At 35.3% G+C, this 27,517-nt stretch overlaps 1 protein-coding gene across 3 annotated transcripts in view; it reads left to right on the forward strand.

Annotated features, from left to right (window-relative positions):
• Positions 1-27,517, forward strand: part of Hmcn1 (hemicentin 1) — a 393,676-nt gene that overhangs the window by 238,090 nt on the left and 128,069 nt on the right. For all 3 annotated transcript variants that reach the window (XM_005375081.2, XM_013521738.1, XM_013521742.1), the window contains 8 exons: positions 37-206; positions 1,303-1,457; positions 4,938-5,061; positions 17,555-17,656; positions 18,686-18,862; positions 19,559-19,710; positions 21,343-21,466; positions 27,179-27,354. In XM_005375081.2, coding sequence (XP_005375138.1) covers positions 37-206; positions 1,303-1,457; positions 4,938-5,061; positions 17,555-17,656; positions 18,686-18,862; positions 19,559-19,710; positions 21,343-21,466; positions 27,179-27,354 — 1,180 coding nt within the window. The remainder of the gene's footprint in view (positions 1-36; positions 207-1,302; positions 1,458-4,937; positions 5,062-17,554; positions 17,657-18,685; positions 18,863-19,558; positions 19,711-21,342; positions 21,467-27,178; positions 27,355-27,517) is intronic.

Below are 27,517 nucleotides of genomic sequence, written 5' to 3' on the forward strand. Positions count from 1 at the left end.
ATCCATATCCAGACTCTTTTTTTCCTTTTTCTATAGGTGGCTGAAGGATGGTCAGCTAATTGACGAAAGAGACGGATTTAAGGTTTTACTAAATGGACGCAAACTGGTTATTGCTCAGGCTCAAATGTCAGACATAGGCCTTTATCAGTGTGTGGCAACAAACACCGCTGGAGACCACAGGAAGGAATTTGAAGTGACTGTCCATGGTAAGCTAAAGAAGGGACAGGAGAATTGCATTTGAAAGTAACTTACACATTCTTTCATTATCTAAATCTCACTGTAGCTCAGTAACCTGGATATATCTTGAGTTGTGGGAAATAATGTGACCAATATACGTTTGAGTTAAATAATAGCAGATTTTAAATCATTTTACTGGCAGGCTCAGATGTAAATATATCTAGACAGAACTAAATGTTAAGAAGTATATATTGCACTTGGATTGGCAGTTCTGAGGGCAGGACCAAATTGGATAGAACAGGCAACTTCCACAGAAAAGGGTTATGTCAGCATTTAAGTGTTTAGCCCAAGGAAGAGTGGTTATTGAATAATTTCCAGAAATGGAGGCTGAGGGTGTAATTTCAGGATACAGGGCATGTAAGTGTGTTCACAGCACTGGAACATTAGGATTATAACTGTTCATCTAATGACAGAAGCAAGTCTCTGCCAGTGTCTTGTGTGTTTTATTTGCCAGCAGAACTGGAGAGGAAAGAACTGGAACAAGAAGCTGGAGAGCCATTTGGACGCCACTAGAGTTATCTACGATTGTTAACTACATTCTTCCCCTACCTTGGCAGACTTGTTTTCTAGCCTTTTTAGCGCAGTGCCCCATGATGAAATACAGATAATCCTGTTTTCCAGTCTCAGTTCCGCAGGGGGAGAATGTAGCACTCCAGTTCAAATCAAGCTACCAGCCCAGTTTCAGTCAACCATGCTGGGACAAAATCATGTGGTAGAAATACTACTGGGTTCTTTATCTGATTTAGTGGATTCTAGAAAAAGGCAGAGGTGTTAGTGATGGGGAAAATGCTACAAAAGGTGTAAGTCAGATGTACGTGTTGAATTTCAGTAACCACAAATACATTTTGCTTATTTGGAAAAATGGAGATCTATAGTTAAGAGATTACTAATGTATAAAAATCCTAAAAATTATAAATTTAATGCACTAGATGAAATTACTTTGTTTGTTAAAACAAGGGTTCCTCTTATATTCTAAAGTTTAAAGTTTCAGATTATTTCATACATTTTTTTCAAGGTTTGAACTAACTGGTTATGGTTTTCCTCCTACCCCTTCCTTGTTTCTAGTTCCTCCAACAATCAAGGCGTCAGGCCTTTCTGAGAAAGCTGTTGTGAAATACAAGCCTGTCACCTTACAGTGTATAGCCAATGGCATTCCAAATCCATCCATTACATGGTTAAAAGATGACCAACCTGTGAACACTGCCCAAGGAAACCTCCAAGTAAGTATAAATAGTACCAGGCCCAAATGGAGAAAGCATATAGATCTCCCTGAAATTATCACATTATTCTCGCTTAATTGTAGATGTTCCTGTTGAACATGTTTTGTAGAAAAGTTATTAAGTGGGGTGCTTACCTGCCATGCATGAGACTCTGGATTTGATTCCCAGCCCTGCAAACAGAACAGAAAAGAACAATATGTGTTTTCCTTAAAGTTTTTTAAAAATGGAATTGAATACAGATTAAATAACCTGAACAATGATACAGATATTAACTAGTTGGTATTCTACCATTTTGATGTATGCCTAAGTTAGCTTTCCCAGCATTGGTATCTCATGGATAAATAATGTCCGTTGACAAGCCGGTATATCCCTGTATGTTCACCACAGACTAAGACGAAGGTGGAGCTATAGAGAAATAAGTCTAGAAAAGCATTTCTTTAAAAAAAAAAAAAAAAAAAACTAGTTTATGAGCTTTGAGAGGAAAAAACTGAATCTACGAATGAATTCACTTCTGTGTTCTTCCTACTTAGGATAGTCCCATGCACATGACCGTTTCAATACAAAGTCCTTGAACTAGTAGGTAGGTGGATTTATAATAAATTTCAAGCCTAGGTAATCTAAGTGATACATTTGAGATTAGAATTAATTGATTTTGCTAAACTGAGATAATTGATTATTATGGACTTAAATTTTACTTATAGTAGGTTCTCAATAGGAGAGATAGCTTGAGTTCTTTTCCCGGATGAAATGATGGACATCTGCTCACTTTTTCCCATATCGAATCCAGTGGAACTAATCTCAAACCTTTGTGCCAGTGAGAAATCCTGTATGTGGCCCTCACTGGAAGATGGATATCTACCATGCAGCCACACAAACAGAATTATAAGCTGTGATGAGCAGTGTTTTAAGAGAAACTAGAAAGGCCTAAGTATGAGGACAGCTTTTGAGTATGGGGAAAGTTTAGGGAGAAGCACTCCGAGCAGAGTGCTGAAGGATATGTGGGCATTAAATGGGTGAACTAATGAAAAGAACTGAAAATACAATTGCAAAGAAGCTGTGCAAGGAGAAAGAACTTAAGGTATGACACCTCTTGAGGACCTGAAAGCAAGCCAGTGGGCTGAGGAGAAGAGACAAAGAAAGGTGACACTGGAGAAGACTGAAAAGAAGTAGGAAGCACTTATCTAATGTTAATAATTTTGTTTATTTTAAAGCAATACAAAGATTTTGAGGCATTTTAAGGGAAGTGACATGATCAGTTTTCATTGTATGTATAGTTATGTGTCACTCAATGATGGAGATATATTCTAGGAAATGCACCATTAGGGCAATTTGACCATTGCACAAACATCATTTACACAAACATGGATGATACAGCTTACGTCACACCTTGGCTGTATCGTACTTACCATCACATATGTAGTCCAGCATTGACCAAAACATTGTTATGTGGTACAAGATGATAGTCATCTGGAAATCTTCCAAGAAATAAACTGGTGGATCAAAGAGTAGATATGTAAAATCAATTAGGATCTATTTGTATTTGTCTAGGAGAGACAGATAGAAATTTGGATTCACATGCTGGCCATGGGAATGAGGATGCTTGGATAGATTCTAGAGTTAGTCAGATCCTTGCGGTATGTGAAAGATTGCTTATGAGAGGTGGGGGAAAAGAATGTGTCAAGGAAGGCTCCTAGGACTCTAACCTACATAACTGTATGAACAGTACTGCCATCCAGTAAGGTGGGATACTTTGGAAGAGGGCAGTGTGAAGGTGAGAAGAGCTATGATTTGGGTTTTAGATTTGGAGTTGAGGTGACAGTGAGATAAAGCAGTGATGTCAGTAGATGATGGACTATGTGGTCATGGACCTCAACCAGACTCCTGGTTGGAGATATTGGTCCACTGATGATATTTGAAAACTTGAGCAAAGATGAGTTAATCCAAAGGGGAGATAATGAGTAGGCAAAAAAGAAAAGAGAACTTAGTTCAGAGCCCTAAGAAATCATGGCATCTAGAGGCCATGCGCAAAGTTACACGGGTGGATACAAATGTATGAATGTGTTGCTTAGCATGTCTAGCACAGGATGGCTGGAAAATAGGTTAAGTGGGAATTTACACGGCATTCTGGAGAGATCCTTTGGGGTCAGAGTGTAGTGAGCTATGCTGAGTTTGGATTTCATTCTGGGCAAGGTGGGGAGCCATGAATGAGGTTAGGAGAGGGACTGGTAAAAAGATCAAATTTCCATTTTAAACAAATGATTCTGGCAATGGTGTGTAAGATAGATTAACAATTGGGGAGGTTAGAGACACTGGAACATCAGTTAGAAAGCCATTATAATCCCACAGTGGCTCTGGAAATGGAAAACGGGGAATCTGAAAAACAGTCAATGGTGCAATTAATAGGAGTCAAAGTGGGCTCCAAAATCTAGAGGACTGGAAAAATAGTGATTGCCATGAAACAAGACTGTAAAATTGCAATGAACAGTAGGTTTTAAGAGATACATGGAAAAAAATTATGAGCTTAATTCTGGATAGGTTAAATTTCATGTACTAACCTGTCCAGCAGAGAGCTGGAACTGCAAATGTAGAATTCAAGAGAGAAGTGCAGGCTACCAGTGTAGATTTAACAGTCTGGATAGGATTTTCCAGTAATGCCATGAATTTGGCTGAAAACTACGAAAGAGCTAAATTTCCTTAAGACAGAAAGAGGAGGCAGATTCTGTAAACTAATCTCCTAAGAAAGTCAAAATAAGAACTGAGGAAATGCTATATCTTTAATTCTTAGAGCACATAGAGTTTCAGTGAGTAGGTAGTCAACCGTGTGGTTGACTTTAGCTTTAGCTAGGCATCAGGAAAGGATATGAAATTAATATATAGGGTACTTGATATTGTGATTGGAAATTAATGTTGACCTCAGAACAATAGGTTTCAAAGAGTAACCTCTGAATTACCAGCTTCAAAATGGTGGAGGTCAGTTGCAATGGATTTAAGAGGAAAATAAGGAAAAACAGTCAGAAAGATTTATCAGCATTCTTATTGCTCATATTTTATAAATTATATTGTTTTTCTGGACCCCATGACAATTTAATCAAAAAAGATTGTTGTTTTAAAACTATTTATGAAGTGTTATATTAATGCGACCACGTTTTTTCAAATAGCTTAAATTTTCATCGCATTCTTCATAGTTCAGTGTGAAAATATTTTATTCAGTGAAGTTTTATGACTATACCAGCAGGCTAATCCTTCGGTTATTTTATTTTGTATTTCCCAGTGAATAAGAATAAACTTGTCAATGAAGTTAGACAATTTTCTTATGCATGATGCAGTGATTTACCTCTGATCCATCAAGAGGTAATTAAGATAGTGGCATAAAGATATGATTAAGTATTAAAAATTTAAATGAATTTTTCTATCTCGGTGAATATTTCCAAGTCCAAATACAAAGTACAAAATGCTGCCCTGCTTTCTGCTCCTAATTAGATACAGTCCTCTGGTCGAGTTCTGCACATTGCCAAAGCCCTGCTAGAAGATGCTGGCAGATACACATGTGTGGCTACCAATGCCGCTGGAGAAACCCAACAGCACACTCAATTGCATGTGCACGGTAATGTAATTTCCACTTCTCAACAAAAGCATTTTTATGGCTTTGTAAAAACATGATGGATGGGCTCATTTTTATTGAATTACAATATAAAACAAATGAGTGTTTTAGTTCACCTGAAAAAAGCCTAGGTAAGGCGTATTGTCATCATAATTGTTGGTATTAAGATCTTCAGTTTTCAGGTTATCAAACAGGATGTGCAGGCCCCCATAAAAATACTAATGCTGTATTTTAAATTAGCTGTTATGTTCATTATCTGTAAGTTTTCTGTATGCTGTTGCCTGCTTAGAAGAAGTACTGCATTATTAGGTGGTCCTCCTGATTTAAAATCTTCTCCTACATGCTTTAATAAAAATTCCGGTGTCAGTGGAACAAGTCCCTAATATTATAGAACTTTAGATCTCTAGAGGCACAGCAAATCTGCTGAGAACTGGAGACTTTGGCTTTCCTAATTTAGCCAGGATATTTGCATAAAACTATCCAACATCTGTATGTATACATTATTTATTTTCTCTAATTCATATGACTGCTTAGTCAATCCTCCTTGCCTCCCTCCCTCCCTCCTTCCTTCCTTCCTTCTTTCCTCCCTCCCTTCTTGTACTTGCTCCATATTTGCCAAGAAATTGAACCTAGAATGATGCTCCAGCACCTAATTTAATTCCTGGTACATAGCAGATAGTAAAGTAGTGTTAACAAAATAGAAAGCATATAGAAAGTGGATGAAAGAAACTCATTTGGATATTGCATTCTTCTAATTTGCTTCTTTGCATATTACATTTTATTTTGATCATAAGGTTAAGATTTAGTACCAGTCCCATACATGTTCCTTTAAAAGTCAATGTACTTTCTCCAGTTCTGTAAATACAAACACCTAGTTTAACCATATTTACAACACATAAAACCATGTCCCTTAAAAGGACCTTTATTCTTTTGCTGAGTTATTAATTTGAAGGACACCACCTGAATGGAACCATTCTGAGTTAGCTCAGCATGATTAGCAAGTTGAGGACAGTTTGATGCTGTTGGCGCTTAAATTACAGTGCTTGAGTTTATCTTGTTCTTCATGAGACTACCTGTGTCTCCCTAGTTCTCTTTGATAGCTGTCTCCAGAGTCCATGTAGACTTCTGCCTTCATCTAAGAGTGTGTTGGACTTTCTCTTCTCTATCCTGATTTCCCTCCCGAGGCTCCATTTCTTCTCCTTCCATATTAAAAACACAGCTCCTTGAGCCCACCCCTTAGATCTCCAAAAATAGCTTTTCTAATGTACTTTAATTAATATCCACTAATATAAATATTATGAGTCCTATCCAGTTTAACTCACCTTGCCCTCCCACCCATTAATAACTTGATTAGAGAATTATCCATTATTATATCACTTTTCTCCTGATGCAACCTTACGATTACTCTCATAGAACTTAATATCCTAATTACAGCTCTCTATTCACTTTCCACATCAATTTCAACACAACAAGGAAAATTACCATATCACAGTACTAATATAATTCCAACATTTACTCGAGAAAACTCTCACAACCCTTCATATGATTCCACTTCTCCTCTTCACCCTTAATCCTAAAATCATCCTCGGAAGTTTGTACTGTAATTATAGTTTAACTAAAATGTTAGATTGTGGATCTAACAATAGAAGATGAAATCTTATTTACCCAAAAAAGAGAATGCTGAAACTGCTAATTCCACATTTCATAATTAATAAATATGGCTTTCTTAACTTTATAGGGAAGAAGTATTCTATTGGTCTTAGGAATCAAAAAATTGGTGCAACTCCCAATAAAAGTAATAAATTTGTTTATCTGCACATTTACTACTGCACTAATTATCCCTTTAGTGCCTAGTTTAACTTCCATAACAAAACTCCATATAAAATTGCCATACCAATGTGCATGGTATTTGAAGACATCTTCAGCCATGCACTAAAGATTGATTTATAGACCTATAATTGTAGTCAATATTAATGCAAAACCAGAGTCTGAAAGAAATGAAGTGTTCCACCAAGAGCAATAACAGAAGAGGAAAAACAGGATACTGATACCAAGAAAACACAACTCTGTAAACCTGTGGTCTGAATGTGGTAACAAAATGTTGGCTCTCAGGAGGTGTAATTAAGGTGCACATCTACCTGGAAATCATCAAAGAGAAGAGGAACCAGCTAGAAAATACCCACAGTGATGTGAAAAAGAGAAACAGAAAATTAGTCATTGAAGATGTCTTTTTAAAAAAGCTGCCAAACTGATTGGAGCATATAAAACAATGTTCTTGATACAAGTTGCAGAATGGATGTCACATATTGTAGTAGCTTAAAACATTTCATCTAATATGGCCTTGATTTGTCTAGATAACAACTCATCTCCCTACCAGGAGAATAAACGATGAAGTGAGCTTCTAATTTAACACTGAACTTCTAATCTAATACTTTCTGGAGGCAATGGTTGGCTAAGTGCGTGTGAGTGGTATCTAGATAGAAAACTGCATCTCATCTTGGTGTTCATGAGAGCCGTGTTACACTGGATATATGGGACTTCAAATTTGCCTTTGTCCTTTTCAATATTTGTATTAATAGCTTCAGTGATATGTGGGGATGTTTAGAAGACATATGAATTTCTAAGAAATTTGTTAATGAAAGACTTTAGAATGACTTCAGAGGTTGTAAAGGACAAATTAATATAAAAACTTATATAAGAGTACAGTGTGAAAAACATGACTCAAAGAGTGCACATTTTGAAATACTTGAGTATTATTTGAATTTTTCCAGTTTCTGTAGATATGCTAATTCAGTTTCATAAATCAGTGAATTGGTATTAGGGGTCTGTAGTAGAAGTTATTGGATGAGGAACAAAAGAGGCAGTAGTATGTCTTACTCTCCAAATTGGCTCCAAAGTATTATGTCCATTCTAGCTATATACATCAAAAAAGACACTGACAAAACTATAGGCATGCAGTTGTTATTTATCTGTTACAAATTTATTTAACTAACCCGTTGGTTTCTTTTGATGTTCAGAATTATTTTATTCCCAGTCTTTATTGATGGGTAACACATGCAGCAAAAAGACACTAGAGTTGTCATCCAAAATATTCAATCCTAAAATGCTCAGCATTCCAATGGTATAATATTTTCCTTTCTTATAAAAAGATCTTAGATACTGCCATTCTTCTCAATCATGAAAAATAATGTTTCCAATAGCTGAACTAAGGGTTCATGGTCTCTTGGACAAGAAGACCAAGTCATGATCATAAGAAGAGAAATATTCTCATGGAAATTTCCAGGGAGGAGTTATGTCTATTTTAAAAGGCAGGAGCCCCAGTAGGTGGTCTTTTTCATCATCAAAGTTTCATAATTCTGGAAGTTTTTATTCTTTAAACCAAACTATGAAATTATATCTAAACCTTAAATATTTGCCAAGTGAGGCAGATGTTTCCACAAGCAAATGACTATTTGGGATCTAATAACTGAAACATTCATTTCATCTGCACATAATTACTTCCTAGGAAAAAAACAAACAAGGTGAAACTACCAGAAGAAATAAAATATAGCTGAAAGAATAGGCTTCAAATTTGGTTTTTATGCTGTCAATTATTGCCTGCAGATTATTATGCTTAGATGTTAATTATCTAAAACTTACAGCATTCATCTGTAAAATGGAAAAGATAATGATAATAATATCTCATAGTCATGGGGGTTGTGTGAGGATTAAATGAAAAACTACCCATGGAAATCTATGGTTCCTGGCTTTCAGTCAGCATCTGTAAATGGTAGCATGAACACTCTTCTGGCAAAACAGATGTTTGGCTCCTGGTCGTTTTTACTGCACCATTTTAACAAATATACCCAAAGTCCTGCTGCCTTTGACCCCTTGTGGGTCTGTATGAGTTATCTGGTAAAAGCATTAGTAGAGCACCCATTACTTTTATTTTATTTTTCAAAAGTTTTTAGTTTTTAAAAGTGTTTGGCTAACATCTGCAAACGCCCACTGAAAAAAAGGTTTCTGCCTTATTTCTGTTTTGTTTAGTAACTCACTTATGGCCTAAAGGAGACTGGGAAATGTTGTAGGGAACAACTCCTCCTGGTCCTCCTCCTCCTCCTCCCCCTGGTCCTCCTCCTCTTCTTCCTTCTCCTCTCCCTTCCCCACTCCCCTCTGCTGTCTTCTCCTCCTGCTTCCCCTCTCCTCCTCCACTTTCTCCTTCTTTTTTTGTCTTAATGTATAGGCTTAGTTCAAGACTCTACTAGACTGTCTTGTGTTGTAGCTGACTCCAGTTACCGCTCCTTCCTAATTTTGGTGGACAGGAGAGAATTAACTTCCCTAAATCATTTTTAGAGCAGTGATGTGTTAATCCAAATTTAACCATGATTGCAAAGAGACAATTCATACTCTCAGTGATGAGATGAATAAGCAGAGTCTACCTCCCACTGTGTCAAGAAGATGTGATTTTGGCATAATATACAATGCAGTGTTTTGGGGAAAAGAAAACAAATGCAATAAGCTAAATGAATTCACCTTTCTGCGTGGAGATCTCTGCAGAAATCTCATTGTTAACATAAGCTATCATGACTTTACTGATATTCTGTCGAGAACATTGTTCTATATTCAAGACTTTTTAAGTACTTAGAAAGAAATGGTTACTTTTTACCTAAAAAGTAGATTTTTCTTATTTTTATTGATTTACATTGCAGTCTACTGTTGCCTGTCAGTTCCAGGTGCTAGTAATCATACCCAAAGAGCAGCCTGTCATTGGGAGACCATTGGTCTTCAGCTCCTTATTTGGATACCAGATATTTAGTTACTTGACATGTCCAGACCATTTGTTTTAAGTGGTGGCTACTCTGAGGACACTTGAAACACTCAGCCAAGATTATTGCATTTGCTCAGTCTGACTGAGAAGACTTAATGAAAACCATTTTAATAAAAAAAAAGTAACTTTTGTTTTTAACTCTTTGGAATAGAAAAAAGAAAAAACACAATTGGCTTCTTTAATCTCCCAAAACCATAAATTAAAATTATGTTGAAATTCAAAGACCAACAAATCAAATTCTTTGTTTTATTTTTATAAGGGATTTTTGTAGGTCAATCATGGGAGCAGCTTCGTCTTTGATTGATTCTTAAATTGAGCATTTAAAATTCTAAGCTAATGATCGTTTATATATGGATCACAGATAGAATTCACATACTAGAAAATACACCTTTTTGGGGTGTAAAATTGAATGATCTCTAGTACATTTACAAAGTTAAATAATCATTAGCACTCTCTAATTTCAGAAGGTCACTACCTAATTCTAATTCATCCCACCAGAAATCTTTAGGTCAGAGGAATATCGCCATTATAATGATATTTATTCTTCTAAGAAACATGGGTTTCTATTTACTTAGATAGTCTTAATTTCTTCAATTTATTTCAGTGATATTTTGGAGTTTTTAGTTTAAAAGCCTTGCATCTGGTAAAATTTATTTTTGAATATTTATTTATTTATTTATGGATATTTATTTTAATGTTATTGTAAATGGAACGGTTTTATTAATTTTGCTTTCAGATTTTTATCACTATATATAGAAATGTACATGATTTTATGTATTGATCCTACTCATCCAGTGTCTTACAACCTTGCTAAACTCATTGGTTGCTCGATGATTTTTTGTGGAAGATGACATTTTTGATCTGGATAACATTTGTTTTCTTTTGTTTTTTATTTCCTAACTATTCTGAGTAGAACCTATAGTACGATATTGCATAGAAATAGTGGGAATATTATCGTTGTCTTGTTCCTGGTATTATGGGAAAACTTAAATTGTTAACCATTAAATGTGATTTTAGCTGTGAGTTTTCCAAAGATGGGCTTAATTAAGGTGAAGAAGTTTTTTTTCTATTCATGGACTAATGAGTGTTTTTTTTTTTAACCTGGAATGGTTTGGATTTTGTCAGATCCCTGTTGTAGCTGTGCTGAGATGATCATTTTTCAAACTTTATTTTACTAATACAGTGCACTATATAGATTTATTTTCATATCTTAAACCAACTCTGCCTTCCTGAGATACATGCTCCTCAGTCATGGTGCATAAATTGTTTTATAACCTGCCATATGCAGCTCAGTAGCAAATTTGATGATTTTTGTCATGTGTATTTACTTTTTACGGAATATCTTTGGTTAATTATCATAGATCTTATAGGCTGACTTGAGAGTTTTCCTTTGATTCTGTGTTTTGGAAGAGTTTGTGAAGAACTGGTTTTAACTCTTAAAGTTTGGTAGGATTCACTAATAAAGTGATATCAGCCTGCTATTTTCTTTGTGGGAAGTTTTTGACTACTCATTAAATTTCTTTATGATTATAGGTTTGTTCAGATTTTTTATTTATCATTGAGTTAGTTTCAGTAGTTCTGCCTTTCTAAGAATTTTCCATATCATCTAGGTTATCTAATTTGTTGGCACACGATTGTTTGCAATATTTCTTTAGAGTCGTTTTTAAAAATTTCATTCAGGTTGTTAGTAATTCCTATTTCATTTTTGAATGTAGTAATTTGGTCTTTTCTTTTTTGTTTATTTTGGTTAGTCAAGCAAAAGTCTTTTTTATCTTGATGATCTTTTTGACAAAACAGCTTTTGGTTGTGTTATTTTTTTCTATTGTTTTTCTGTGCTCTGTTTCTAGCTAAAATCTTTTTATCTTAATCTTTTTGACAAATGTTTGGTTTTATTTTTTTCTAGACACTTTTCTGTGCTCTCACTTTTTTTATTCTTGCCTATACTTGCTTTCAGTTTACTCTTTTCTGTTTTCTTAAGGTACAAGTCAGGTTGTATATTTCTTTTAAAATATAGGTGTTTACAGTTACACACATCACTGTAAGTTCTGCTTTATCTGCATCCCAATGAGTTTTAGTATATTGGTTTTATCTATTCATCTCAAAAGGTTTTATCTAATATCTTGTACAACTTTCCCTCTAATCAATAGGGTATTTAGAAATATATTAATTAATTTCTACTTAATTTTAATTTCCTCCAATTTTTTATTATGGAGTCACAGTTTCATTCTGTTGTAATAGAGAAATGTGTCATGATTTTAATCTTTTTAAATATAACAAGACTTGCTAATGCCTTACATACAGTCCCTTAAAATGTTTCATGTTCTCTTGTGAACAGTGTGTTTTCTGGTATCATTTGGAGGATTATTCTATGTGAACCAGTGGAGTTGTACAACTCTTCCTTGTTTTTTTTTGTATTGGGAATCGAACACAGGACCTTGCGCTTGCTAGGCAGGTGCTTGTGCCATTGTGCCGTATCCGTGGCCCAAGTCTTTCATTCTTTATAAGCTGTGGTATTCATTATTGGAAAGGGGACACTGAATTCTCAAAATTTATTGCTGAATTGTTTCTCTCTTTGATTCTGTTAATTTTTGTCCCAGGTATATTGGGGCTTTTTGTTTTATGTACACATTTATAATGTGTATGTCTTCTTGATGACGATATTTTGTATCATTAAAAGGCTTTAAAGTTCCTTAAAAACTACATAATTTGTCTGGAAGTATATTTTTAACATAGTATAGGTTGTCTAGTTTATTTTGGGTTTTTATATCATGTGTCTTCTTCTATCCTTTTGCTCTCAACCAGTTTGTATCTTTGAGTCGGAAGTATTTCTCTTGTAAACATGTAGTTGGATCATAAGTTTTTTTATCCATGCTTTCAATCTCTGCCTTTTCATTGAAGTTTTCAGTCATTTACATTCAATATAATAATTACTAATATGATATGTCTGTCATTTTTTATACATTTTTACATGCACTGTATCATTTTTTGCTATTCCATTCTATTGCTGCTCTTCTTGCAGTAAGTGAATTCTTTCTTGTGTACCATCTGCTTCTTATACTTTTTTATACTTAGGTTATCTTGAGAATCAGAGGGGACATCTTAATGAATAATAATATAGTTTAACACCAAGTTAAATTCAATAGCATAAAAATTGTGCTACTATATAGCCCCTTTCCCTTCCCCATTATTTTGTGCTGTCATTGTTACACAGATTACATCTTTTTTATCATCTGCCCATCAACAATTTTATAATTATTTATACTATTGTATTTTCAATCAGCGATCGCAAAAAATACATTTTTGTTGTCTTTTATTTATCTCTGTAGTTGCCTCTTTATTTTTTATATGCATTAGTTCTTATTTCATTTCAGCCTCCAAGACTCTCTCCAGTATTTCTTGTAGAGCATTTGGCTAGCAACGCATTCTCTCTTTCTTTGTTTTTGTAGGAATGTTTTGATTTCTTTATTTTTGAAGGCTAGATTTGCTGGATAGAGAATTTTAAAGAGATAGTCATGTTCTTCTTGCATTTCGAATGTCATCCCACTGACACTGGTTTTTTGATACAATCTGTATTGAGTATTTTTTTTTTTTTTGCATGATAAGTCACTTCTCTGTTGCTGAATTGAGTGAGGGGAGAGAATTAAAAAGAGAATCAACATGTGGTATGTACAAGGAGTAACTTCTCACAATGAATGTAGTCATGTACTGCAAACATGTACTAATTATAAAAATATTCATTGTCCTTGGTTTTAACAATTTGGATTCTGTTGTCTTGGTGTGGATTTCTTTGAGTTGTTCCAACCTGCAACCTGTTAAACTTCTTAGATGTGTAAATTAATATTCTTCTTTCAATTGGGGAGAGTTTCCACCATGAAGTCTTCAAATATTCTTTCTGTAGCTTTCTCTCTCTCCTGTTGCTCCACATGATGGTACCCTACAAGTCTCAGAGGATCTCTTCCTCTTTTAATTATTTTCTTTCTTGTTGCTTTTAAAATTGAATGTCTTCAAATTCAATAATTTTTGTCTTCTTCCTGCTCAAATTTATTATTGAAACCTTTTGAATTCCAGAATTTATTTCTTTTTTAAATTATCTTTTGATTCATTCTCTGTACAGTGAGATGTTATTGTTCTAATTCCACTGTTTTTTTAGAAATGATTTCTGTAATTCTTAGAATGTATATTTAAAAATAGGTGATTTAAAGTCTTTGTCTAATAAGTAAGCACAATATAGACATGCTTGGAGTATATTTAAAGTAACTGATTTAAAGTCAATCAAGTGGTCTGGTGATATAGCTCAGTGGTACGGTGCCTATGAGCACAAGGTCCTGAGTTTGACTTCTGACACCAAAAAAAAAAAAAATGTATCAAGTAAGGCTTTCCTATGGACATTTTTATTCTGATTTTTCTATGTATGTATGTTCTCTTGTTTCTTTGCATATCTGGTATTTTGGAAAAAAAGTAGAGATTTTGTATAATAAAATGTGGCAGCTCTGGAGATTATACCTTTCTCTCTCCATAGTTTTTACTGTTATTGTTGCTGCTGGTTTTTAGTTGCTTAGGTGAGGAGGAGGAATATAGTAAGGCCCTGACTTATGATCTCTGTTCCAGGAGAACATTTGTAAAATGATTACATTTGTAAGTCCAACAAGGTGAGTTTTATATACCTTGGACACATATATATAAGGTAAAGTATAAAAAAAAAACCACACACACTCAAAAATAGTGTAAACAAACTATTTTTACTTTTACAGTTACTTTTGTTTATTTTCACTTTTGTTTCCATGGTTATTGCTTTTCACTTCCAAATAACCCCCTCAACATCACCACAGCTTTTCCTCTTACTTGCGGACATGTAGAGCTCTAGTTGAGCACTGTACTGGTGTACACCAATGCACTGTGCAGGAAGCACTCAGCAGCACAACTATGACGATGTCCAGAAGACGCATGAGCTTCTTCTGTGATTGCTGACATCTACAAATGTTCACAATGTGAGGTCCATTCATACCTATGAAAGTTTGCAACTCACATATTTGTAAGTTGGGAACTTACTGTACTTGTATCCACCAAAATGTTCATATCTTAATCCTGGGACTTGCAAATATATTCAGCTACTTTTTAAGGAAATTCAGGTTGCAAATGGAATTAAGGTTGTAATTAGCTGGCATTGAGCAAGAGATTGTCCCTGAAACACTAGAAGGACCCAATGTAATCATAAGGGTTATTAAAAGTAGAAAAGGGTGAATGATAGATGCCTTACACCCCCACTCCAACTGGCTCTGAAGATGGAAGAAAGGCCCCCAAGGCAAGGAAATGGATTCTAGAAATTGGCAAAGGCAGGCAGATTGTTTTGTTGAACTTCCAGAAAGGAAACTGAATCTGGTGACACTTTGGTTTTAACTCAGTGAGACTGTGTGGGAAGAACTTCTCACCCACAAAACTAAAAGATAATTTTGTGTTTGCATTGTTTAAGCTACCAACTCTTTGAGGTCATTCATTATAGAAACAACAGAAACTAATGTAGTGACTTTCTGAACAAATTCTACCATCTACTTTTGCAGACGTTAAAGCACACACTTGGAGAAAATTTTATTTTCCCTGAGAGAATTCTGAGTCACATTACATAAAGACAAATACTTGGAATGGGGATTTTGTAGGAGGGTCAGGCAAATCAAATGACAGTTCTCTCAGAATGGTGCTTTTCAGCAATTGCGAGTTTACTCTACTCTATCTGATGTCTGCTAGAGTTGGTGTTGCTCCCCAGGAGTATGGAGCTGTTTTCAGCTTTGACAAGACCAGGGAGAGGTGATGGAAACGGGGTGCATTAAAATGCCACCAAGCTCAACCTTCTTAATGAGGTTTAGCTGGGGTTTTCCCCCTTAAATAAACACATCTTGGATTGTTACAAGTGTTTGGTTAATTTCCAGAGCTTTGAAAAATTTGATTTTAAGGATTTTCCATTGATTCTGTTTCTTTCATGGAGGAGTGAATTTTCCAAGTCCGTACTCTGCCATTCTTTCTGAAATTCAATCTTTTTTTTTCAAGTTCTCTAATGAAGTAAGAAATAACCAACCCACTTCCCACCTCTTATATTTCTTTTGCTCACCATAATGTTTTACTGCAACAGCTCTGTCTGTCAAAGCCTTCAATGAGTACGTCAGTCCAGATGGTTTCAAGCAAGTAATTAAAGGTTCTGAAGGAATGTGCCATGGACTGGTTATTTTTCCTTTTGCAATTGGAAAAATCACATACCCATATTTAAAGATTTATTTCTCCTTAATTACAGTATGGGTAATCAGACTTCAGTGTACAAAACAGAAACACGTTGGGCACTTAAAGAGGAAGGGCAAACACATGGAATTAGGTGAATACAAAAGCAACTGAGGGAATGAAGGGCAAATGGGTTTTAGGGTAAATCTGTGGAAACAAGCTCCAGATCTGACCCACAAGGATGTCTACCTTTGAGGACAGACTTTATTTTAATTTGTCAAAAAGAAAACACCTTTGAATTTTGCTAACTTTCTTTTCGGTTTAATTTATTTTCTTGGGTGTTACTTCCTTTATTTTTATTATGTGTGTATGTGTGTGCATGTGTATGTATATTTATGTACTTGGAGTTTATTCAAAGAATACTGTTAACCCATAAAAGTATTTTCAAGTCTATTTTAAAAGTTGAGTTTTTAAGAAGTCGTCAGACAAAACAGAGAAATGGACTTCCTCACATGTATGATTTTGGTGTATATGTTTGATTTTATTTTTCACATCATATTTACTCTGGTCATTTTCTTGTTTTTTTCTTTCCTCATTTCCTTCTGTCATATTTTTGTAGATGAATAAATTCATTCATTAATTGATTATATGTGGGTGGCCTTCCCCAGTTCAGCAAATGAGTTATCAAATACTTAAATATTTTTGCAAACTTCAGATGCTAATTTATATCTACAAAATCATCTCTAAGTAAGACAAAAACCTTTATTTATTTCGACTGAAAGTTTTTTTTTAATCCTGTATTCCTTCCCATAATCCTTGGAACACTGTTGACAATATTAATCTTCCAAGTTGTTATTCTTTTTACATTATGCCTATTAGACTTTACAAATTCCTATCTTGCAAGTACATTAAATAATTGACTAGAATTATTAGTGAGTGTTTAAGATTGGAACTGTTTTACTATTAATTTTATACTACAAGAAAAAGCTATCCATAAAGGTAAAAATTCTAATTTTTCTGAAATGATTGAAGAAAGTATTGTACAATATAAAGTATGATATCTTGAGACATGAAAATTTTCTTACTGGAAGAGATCTAATAGGGCAAACCACTTATTGGTAGCAATAGTTAATCAGCAGAACAATCAGATTAACTGGAACTTTCAAAAATCTTGTTTTAACTTTCTTTGTACTACTAGTCCCCAATCTTAAGGATTTTCTTATCTTGGCACAAAGAAACGGATGATACAGAAAACCCATTAACAGTTTTTCACCCTGTTCTTCACTTCTACCTAATAGTATTACTTACTTTTATTCTAAATATAGCAATGTGTACATGAGAAAGCAACAAAGAAGAGAGGAAAGGATGGAGGGAAGGGGAGAAGGAGGGAAGAAAGGAAAGATAATAATTTTCACTGAGCAAACAGTTTCAGTCTAACTGTCCTACTCATACGAGGTAGTTATCTGTCGGGGCCTCTTGCAGAACCCCCCAGCCTGGAGGCTGCAGGGAAGATGCTGAATGAGACAGTGGTCATGAGCAACCCCATCCAGCTGGAGTGTAAGGCAGCAGGAAATCCTTTGCCTGGTATGTTGACTTTTGCAATCTGTAATTTGCCAATGTTTCAAGATTTCTGGGAATAAATGCAGTGTATTGTGAGCATAAGAGACTAGTTACTAATAAAAGAAAGATAAAAGACATTTCAAGGATGAAGCGTTGATATCACTATTTTTAAATTTTCATTGCTTTTTGATACATGAAAGTGTTTGTCCACTTAGTGTAGAAACATATGAATGTCGGAATTGTTTTGTCTATATTGTGGCCACAAAATTCACAATTGTGTTTTATATACCTTTATGTTGATTTTTTTTTAATTTTCAAAGTTATCTTAATGAAGCTTGACCAAATTGATGCTATCACACAGTCATTCTAATGCCTACCACTGTGTTTTATATATTCCCATCACTGTTAGACTATTCATATGAATCAGTAATATTATAAATTGTTTGAAGCCTATAGTGGTCTGTGTATGTGTGTGTGTGTGTGTGTGTGTGTGTGTGTGTGTTTCTGTGCTAGGAACTGAACCCAAGGTCTTGCCCTACATGCTAGGAAAGTCCTCTATCACTGAGATAAATCTGCTCTCTTCTTTAATTTTATTTTGAGAGAAGGTCTCCTCAAGCTGCCCAAGCTGGCTCTCAACTTAAAATCCTCCTACCTTAACCTTCAGGTTAGATGGACTCCAGGCATGTGCCACCACACCCAGTTTGACACATGGTTTTGAGTAGATGTGTAGACAAAACTTGTACAGGAAATACACAATATAAAAGGAATAGAATAGATTGGAAATTTACTATCAAACAATAATGGCATACTAGAGACAATATAAAAAATAAATTATGGTTAATTCATTTTCAAAATGCATATTACCTTGAGTTTTGGTTTTCTTAAGATTGCCTTCTCTTAAAAATCAACCCTAAGGAACTGTGAATGTAAGTAGATTAAATTCAGTAAGCAAGAAATGAAAGCATTTGTGACTATTTTAGGTAAGATCCAACTGGGTATACTACATTTTCAAAGAAAATTTTACATTGTTTTTCTTCTTCCCTCCCCTCTCAGTTATTTCATGGTATAAAGATAGCCGGCCACTTTCAAGTTCAACTAGCATAACTTTCTTGAACAGAGGACAGGTCATTGACATTGAAAGTGCCCAGATCTCAGATGCTGGCATATATAAGTGTGTGGCCATCAACTCTGCTGGTGCCACAGAATTATTTTACAGTCTACAGGTTCATGGTAAGTGCTACCTTGCCTAGATTGGTCCTGGGTTAAAGAAGCATGCAAAACGATGAACTACTTTTATAAAGTCCTAGTGAAAATATGTAATAGAGTGTGTTTTGTTGTATTTGTGTAAGAGCTCCATGTTCTAAAACTGATGAACATTGTTATGCAGATTCCTATAAAAATGCTGAATTTTCACATGCTATTGCACATTTGCTTCAGATGAGTTGTAGAAATAGGCATTGGTATTCTTCTCCATGAAAGACAATAACCTTCCTTGTGAATTCATTCTAACAGAATTATAGATATTAGTTAAACAAATGTTCCCAAATTATTATCGCTGAAAAAATAAGGGAGTTGGTTGTTAAATATTGCAGTGTATGCAGTGGCGGGGAGGGTACACAATGTACATACACACACATCTAGAAATTGAGGAATGAAAATACATTCCAACGTGAAAAAATTCTTAAATTAGCAACAATTCCATCTCTTCATTTGTGAGATGAGTATACTGATATTCACCCCACTTCATAGGAGAGCTGAGATTAGATTTCAAATAAGAGATATGAAAGAATGTACCAAAACCAAAAAGCCAATATATGACGCATCCACCCATACACACAAATTATTCTGGATGTTACATATAGCTCTCATGATTTTGAGATTACATATACTGTGGCGCTAACATACTTTTATTTATTTATTTTTCAGTGCCCCCATCGATTTCTGGCAGCAATAACATGGTAACAGTGGTAGTTAATAATCTGGTGAGGTTGGAATGTGAAGCCAGAGGAATCCCTGCTCCAAGTCTGACCTGGTTGAAAGATGGGAGTCCTGTCTCTAGTTTTGCTAATGGAATCCAGGTATCCTCATTTCTGTGCTGTAATCTACCACCCAAGCCAGGCATGGTGGCACATGCCTGTAATCTCAGCACTCGGAAGGCTGAGGCAGGAGGATCATTACGAGTTCGAGACCAGCCTGGGTTACAAAGTGAGCTCACGGCCAGCCTCAACTGCACAGTGAGACCCTGTCTCAAAAAAAAAAAAAAAAGAAAATCAGAAATCTACCACCCAGTTACTCAGGATGGGAAGTACAAATTGATAAATCTGTTAAAGAGATTTGGAGAACAAGATTAACAAATATGTAAAAAACACTTATGCACCCATCAATACATGGGTACACACAATTGAGATATCTAAAGAATTTATTTAAAGCTCAATAATTCTAACAGTTCCCTTACTTTACCCGTAGGGGTTAAATTGTACCTATTTGCTTTAGTTACAGGTTCTTTCCTACCTTCTCCCACTTCCTTCTCATACCACAAGAAGTGTTCTTCAACAACAGAAGCAGAACTCTTTCAGTAGAATTTATATTTCAATGTCTGGAAATAATGAATTCCAAAAACACATAGAACTTGTATACTTCTATAAAAACATCAAAGAATAAAGTTAGAGAAATTCTAATGGAAACATCATGAGGAATGAAATTTGACTCATGAAAAATGTAATGCACTACATTTACTTACAGTTAAAAATACAGAAGCAGATCTGCAGGCATTCCTTATTTGATTGATTCACTTTGGTGTCCTTTGCAGATATTCCATTTTTCACAAATGAAGTTTGGGCCAACCCTGCACTGAGCAAATTGATTAGCATCATTGTTCCAATAGCTCAGATGATTATTGGGCTTTTTAGCACTGAAGTATATTTTAATTAAGTTATACACATTGCTGTTTAGCCTTAATGGCATTGCACACTTTATGGGCTACAGGATAGTGTAAACATAACTTTATACACACTTGGGAAGGAAAAAAAATGTATGATTTGCTTTATTATGATATTTACTTTATTGCAGTGGTCTGGATCCAAATCAAAATATCTTGGAGGCGTGCCTGTGTCTAATTTGAAGTCTAGTTTTATTTTGCCAAACAGAGAACATACTTCCCCTAGGATTCTGTTTCTTCAGCTTTTTTTTTTTTTTTTTTGGAAAGTCCAGTTTTTCAGAATTTAGGATCATAGATGATCAAGAGTTAAAGTCAATGTATAGAGAAATGACTGTGTTTATAGGTGAAAAGAACAATGAATGTGACTAATTAACTTATTTGGGTACTACTTTGTTGTTGATTATAACTTCTTATTTGTTCACACAAAGAAAAACTAGAAGAATTAGTTCCTCTTCTTTCTGCTTCTATTTGTGCCCCCACCATGACACTCTCTCTCTCTTTTTCTCTCTGTCTCTGTCTCTCTCTCTAAGTATGGATGAAATTTGATGCTATACAGACACTTGCTTTCAGTGGTCCTTAGCAAGTTTTGTTCTACCATCCTTTCTCTTCCACTGAGAATATAATGCGTTTCTAAGATGGTTACATGCTTTAAAATACCCAAGTGAAAATCCCTCTAAAGGCAAATGCCAATTGATCAGCTTTTTATAATTAGAAGAGGAAACTTTTCACTTTTATAAGAAATGTTGGTAATTTCCTTTCTTTCTATGAATAGATTCTCTCTGGGGGCCGCATCTTAGCACTAGCTAGTGCACAAATAAGTGACAGTGGGCGATACACCTGCGTGGCAGTGAACGCTGCTGGGGAGAAACAAAGAGACATCGAACTCAGAGTATATGGTGAGACAAGTTATAATTATTTTTTCTCTGATAATAGAAGTGTTTGGGTCCTAAGATCTTTACAAATAATTTATTGATGAAAAGAACTGTGAAACCTCATGTCTGTTGCATGCTTATAATCCCAGCACTTTGGGAGGCTGAGGCAGAAGGATTACAGGCTTGAACACAGCCTAGGCAACCAAATAACTTAGGGAGGCCCTGTCTAAAATAAAAAGGAGTGGGAATATAGCTGAGGATGAAGTCCTTGGGATCTAACCTCAGTGCTGCAAAATAAGAAGAAAAAAAGGAACAACAAACAAAAGAGGTCAAAGTCAAGTGAAAGTTGGAAAGAATGCAAGACTGCAGGATGCTAATTTATTGCTAAATGTTTCCTCTTAATTATTTTTCTTTGCAGTTAAATGAACTGAACCAAATTCAAAAGGAAATCAGTTTTAAAACTGAGAGAAACAACTGCAAAAATAATGGAGAATTTATTTAAGAAACATATATTAAAGCAAAATTTATTAGAGCTGAGAATATATGCTACTGAAACACAGCTATTTTTTTCTGTCCTGTCTCTCATTGCAGACTTTTTGTTTAGTCTGAGAAGAGAACAAGGTTCTACTCTTTAGATTCTCACTTCCTTAGATGTTATCCCTATTTTGTTTTGTGGCTGTGTAGCTTAGGAAAGGTCAAATTAGGTCAAATTAGGTCAAATTCAAATTCCCTTACTACTGTACATTTGACTTTGGTTTTCCCTTTTCTAAAGTTCTGAGATCTTAAAATGTGTACATTCAGTCTGCAGGATGTTGGTTTACAGCGTACTCTGAAGAACGTGACTCTGGATATGAGCTCTGCAGTTTAGAAGTCAATCTCACTAAAGCAAATATCTGCCCAAGAACCTTTCTTCATCTACTTTTTTCAAAGCCATGATTTCATTACTTTTAATATATTTGCAACTTTTAATATATTTGTGGTCAGAACTATGTCTACAGTGGTCTTTGCAAAGCAAAAGTTAAACTAGATGTAAGTTTAGCCAAAAATCAAATTATTTTTTCTTTACCACTAAGTACAGAGGAAGTGGCTGATTCCATCACAGCAAAAGTCTCCCAGATGAAGTTGGGTGCTCACTGCCTCCATCCATAGATTCTGCTTGTCATTCTGCTTGACATTTAGGATTCTGACAAACATTATTCACTATTTTATTTGCATTATATTCCTCACATCATGGCATCAGAAAATTTCTTCCGTGGCGTTTCATAGAGTTTCTGCCTACAAGGCCTTCTCCTTTAATTCCCACATGACTTCTAAATAATTTACTTATTAGAAACATTTTAATTTTTTAACTTCCAGACCATGTAGCCCATGTTGACTTCTTTTATAAGTTTGACAAAAATGAGCCTACTGATCACAAATAGCTTATGGTATGTTGTCACATAAATTTTTAATAGAAAGGCCCCTTGTTCCCTAGATACCATAAAAAGTCCCAGTTAGCATCAGTACACTACCAAAGGGCTCTCCATACTCTTCTTATCACTGCTACTACAATGCACCCGGGTCCACATTCAACCCCCAAATTTGCCGGTTACACCCTTTAGACAGGTGTAACAGGTTTACAGCGTCTAATCCCAGGGGTCCTAGTTCTATCACTGAACTGGGTAATGATTGTGCTTGCAAGAACTGAAAGACTGTGATTCCAGAAGATCAGGAGAGAAGGACTATCAGCATAAGTCATTAGCAGCCAAACATGGGGCTGATAAAAGTATGGACTGGATTTTAGTCAGCTGTCAAAATCCGTGTTTGACTATTTCCATTTTCTACTGGCTAATGTCAGGGGTAGGCCTAGGAGACTACAGAGATCTGATATTTTGAGGAATCTTGGAAACATGCTGCACTATTCCTTGTCAGTTGTCAATGTACCTGTCCCACCTTTTCAGACTGAAAACAGGAACTTTCATCTGGTATGAAAATTAAATGACTAACAGGTATAGGTGTATATCTGAGATGCATATATGTTTATCACTTGAAATATATATTTAGCAAACTACTGAAGAAGTGAAAATTAAAACATTTCAGTTTTTAATCTGAAATCAGTGTCCAGCCTATGTTCCATTAATTCTTTTCATTCACTATATTTGTATATTAGTATTCTCCACAATCTTGTGTCTCCTGGAAACTTCATGAATGTTGACCCTCAGGGATATGTCCATGTCAGATTTATATTGTAGAGTATGGAAGTGGTATGGGGCATACACAGTGGGTAAAATAGCTTCCCCTATACTTACAACAGGAGTTTCTTTAAAAGTTTCACCTTGTAATAAATTTAGAGTATTTGTACCATGTTACAAGACACTAACACAAGTATTCCAAGGGTATATTTTCTTTAAACATAAGCCCAGAGAATTTGCTTACAGATTTCCCCCTCTTCATCTCAGCAAGTAGAGCCCTATGGAAATACTGATTTTTGAAATTAAACTCAACAGGTATAAAGTATAGAATGAGAAATACAGTAAGTCCAGGGTACAACCTTTCCTAAGCTACACAGCCACAAAACAAAGTAGGGATAACATCTAAGGAAGCAAGGATCTAAAGAGTAGAACCTTGTTCTCTTCTCAGACTAAACAAAAAGTCTGCAATGAGAGACAGGACAGAAAAAAATAGCTGTGTTTCAGTAGCATATATTCTCAGCTCTAATAAATTTTGCTTTAATGTATGTTTCTTTAATAAATGCTTCACTATTTTTGCATTTTTTTCTCTCAGTTTTAAAACTGATTTCCTTTTGAATTTGGTTCAGCTCATTTAAACTGCAAAGAAAAGTAATTAAGAGGAAACATTTAGCAATAAATTAGCATCCTGCAGTCTTGCATTCTTTCCAACTTTCACTTCTGCAAACAAAAGAAATCGTGTGCTTTTGTAAAATCTATACATCATCCAAAATAAACAAATACCATGCTACTTTTCATCCAACAAGAGCAAGCTTTACCCCAGATTATATGAAAGGTATAAAATTGCCCATTCCACTTAGGTCTTCTTCTTACGAGGCCTGTAAAACTACATGTTTTTCACGGTATCTTATGAATACCTTTAACTTTGCCTATATTGCTTTTTATAGCAGTTTTAGTCTTGAAGGGACTAGTCTCACAGCTTTTGTTTGGTGTGTCATGTAAAAACAAACCATTCTATTCTTTTCTGTTCCCCACAGATTCTGTTAACCTTGCTGAGAGCCACATGACGGGGTGCACTATTAAATTTAGCGGAAGAAATGCCCTGAGTCTCTGCACCAGTGGTTCATGGCCATTGTGCAGGTTTTTGCTTTTGCCTTTAGCATACATCCGTAGGGTTTGGCACAAGTCCTGCACCCAGAGAAAGCATGTAAAGTGCTCCTTTGATTCACCTCCCATTGTTGCTGAAACACACATGGTAGCAGTCTGAGGCTCTTTCTCATTTCTGGGATGAAATAATCAAAATTCACAACTGAAAGGAGGAGTTTACTTTGGTTCACGATTAGGCCATAGCAGGCCCCAAGGCAGAGATGGTATGGCAGAGGCACAGAGTTGAGGAAAGCTGCTCACATCACATCCTGGTGGCCAGGAAGCAAGAGAAGAGAGCAGCGAGGGCGGGAGACAGAGAATCCCCTAGAGATCCCCTGTTCCAGCTCGACTCTGCCTTCTAACAACACACTCTGCTGCTCACCTCACCCAGTGGGTGATTCCACTGATGCCCCATGATCCACACACCTTCCACAAGCTGCACCAGTGAGCACATCAGATTCTGAGGGACTTTCTTGACCTAAACCATAGCAGTAGTGGAGAAAACTCATGCTTACAGGAACACCGTGCTCCTAGTTAATGTCTTTTGTCATCTTACCACATGCTAGGGTATTGGGCCTGAACTAAAAGGTTAATAGACAGCAAATATTCTTTCCACAAAAATCTCATTTTTACCGAAACATTTGGAAAGTCCCTTAGGATTCATCTAATTGCTACTTAGCCTTTCTTAGGAAGCAAAATAAAACAGGAAACTAAAAATAAAGTAATTTTCCTACAGTCCTAAAGATTTAATGAGAAATGGCCAAGAAAATTCCCTTCTGCAGTTTTTCAAAATAGCCCTTTTAGGGGAGTCATGATTTAATCATCAGTTTTTTTTTCTCAGTTATTATATATGGGCCTAAAATAGCCCTTGGTAGATTATGGAGCCCATGCTTTTCTTGAGAGAGTTGTGTCTAAGGCATCTCAGACAAGTGATTGTTTATTCTTTCTCACACCCAAGAGAAGGAGAGTCTTTAAACTTCCTCAAAAATGGAGCAGTGCCTACATATCCATACAGCCGGGGAATTCTAACTTTAATTTTATTAAAATTTCAACTCAGTTTCTCCTTTTAAGTAATTGCATGTTGTACAGCTAATCACTGGTTTTGTTTATTCTTTATTGTGTCACCTGGCAAAGTCTGCATTCTGCAGAAAGTTGATAAGGCACCATAAAAAACAAACAGATAAATAAACCCAAAAGGTACAATAGATATTGTGAAAGGGAAAGAAGTTGCTCAAAGGGAAGGAACAACTGGGATGAAGGAAAGGAGAAAAGAAAGAAGGAGGGAAAATATATATGGATATACAAGGATAACTGGGATAATTGTACTGCTGATGTCTGTTGGTTCATTGAAAGAAACAGTTAATGCTTAAATTCTTCCTTTTTTGACCAGTTTTGCATGATTAGGTCTGGTAATCTGAACAACTAATTTGTTTTTTGTTTTTTGTTTTTTTTTTTTTATTTTTCTCCGGTACCGGGAACCAAACTCACAACCTTACGCTTGCCAGGCAGGCGCTTTTGCCGCTGAGCTAAATCCCCAGCCCCTGAACAACTAATTTGAAGACAACACTATACAATACAAAAAACATTGTTGAATTCTTACTATCTTGATTAGTGAAACTCTGTTTCATTTCTAATGTTTTTTTATTATTTTTATTCTCTTTAATTGTTTGATCAATCTTGCATTCTTACACCTGGTAATCTGAGCAATTTCACTGAAGGTAACAGTGTATAATATAACAACCATTGTTAACTTCTATCACCCTGTTTGAAAGTCTATCATTTTAATTGTCTTTGTCTCATTTTGTTTTTGTCTTGGTTGTTGTTATTTTGTTTTCTCTTTAAAATAAAAAAGGAAACAAATAGAACATGAAACTGCATATCAGAATACTCTTAGCTTTTCCACTAGTTAGCCATGTTATTCTTCACAAGCTGTTATCTGTCCCCCACTTGATGTTTAGTGCACCTTGACATGGAACTAGATGGTCTCTGTGTTTGCTTTCAAATCTATTACTTCAAATTTTGCCTCTGTGACTACGGACTTTCTGTCTTTTGTAAAAAATATAAATATTAAAAATATATTTTCTTTTAAATTGATTGTTATTTCCAAAATATTTTTGAGTGATTTATTATTTTTAAAACCTTAAGCAGGAACCTTAGAAATTTCATAAATGTGCACTTCGTAAAAATTTCTAGTTTTAAATGTTTTTTCATTGAAAGGGAGTAAAAATTATTTATGTTCAACAAGAGTATATTTATCAGTCATTCATCAATACTTGCTTCTTAACTGGGATGCATAGAGGGGCTGATGATGATTATAATTCTTTCTCTATAATTAAAAAGCTACTCAGTATATATTTTGATGATTAATGAAGATAGTGCACTGGTCTGTTTCATTCTGAGGCAAAATCCATCTCTCGCATAGTTCCACCAAATATTATGGGAGAAGAACAGAACATCTCTGTCCTCATTAGCCAGTCTGTGGAGTTATTATGCCAAAGTGACGCTGTTCCCTCACCTACTCTGACGTGGTTAAAAGACGGCCGCCCACTGCTGAAGAAACCAGGTCTCAGTGTCTCTGAAAATGGAAGTGTGTTAAAGGTAAGGTTATGAATTAATTTCTTTTTATATTATGCCTAAGCTCATAGGGTTGGCATTATCCCTTTAAGCTTGCCTGTCCTTTACAGGTGTTCCAATTTTAACTTATAAAATGCCCAGAACACTTTTCTTAATGAATATTTTTCTTGACAAGGTTGTTAATTTT

Source organism: Chinchilla lanigera, unplaced genomic scaffold (assembly GCF_000276665.1).
Source record: "Chinchilla lanigera isolate Chin_1 unplaced genomic scaffold, ChiLan1.0 scaffold00005, whole genome shotgun sequence".
Classification (NCBI taxonomy): domain Eukaryota; kingdom Metazoa; phylum Chordata; class Mammalia; order Rodentia; family Chinchillidae; genus Chinchilla; species Chinchilla lanigera.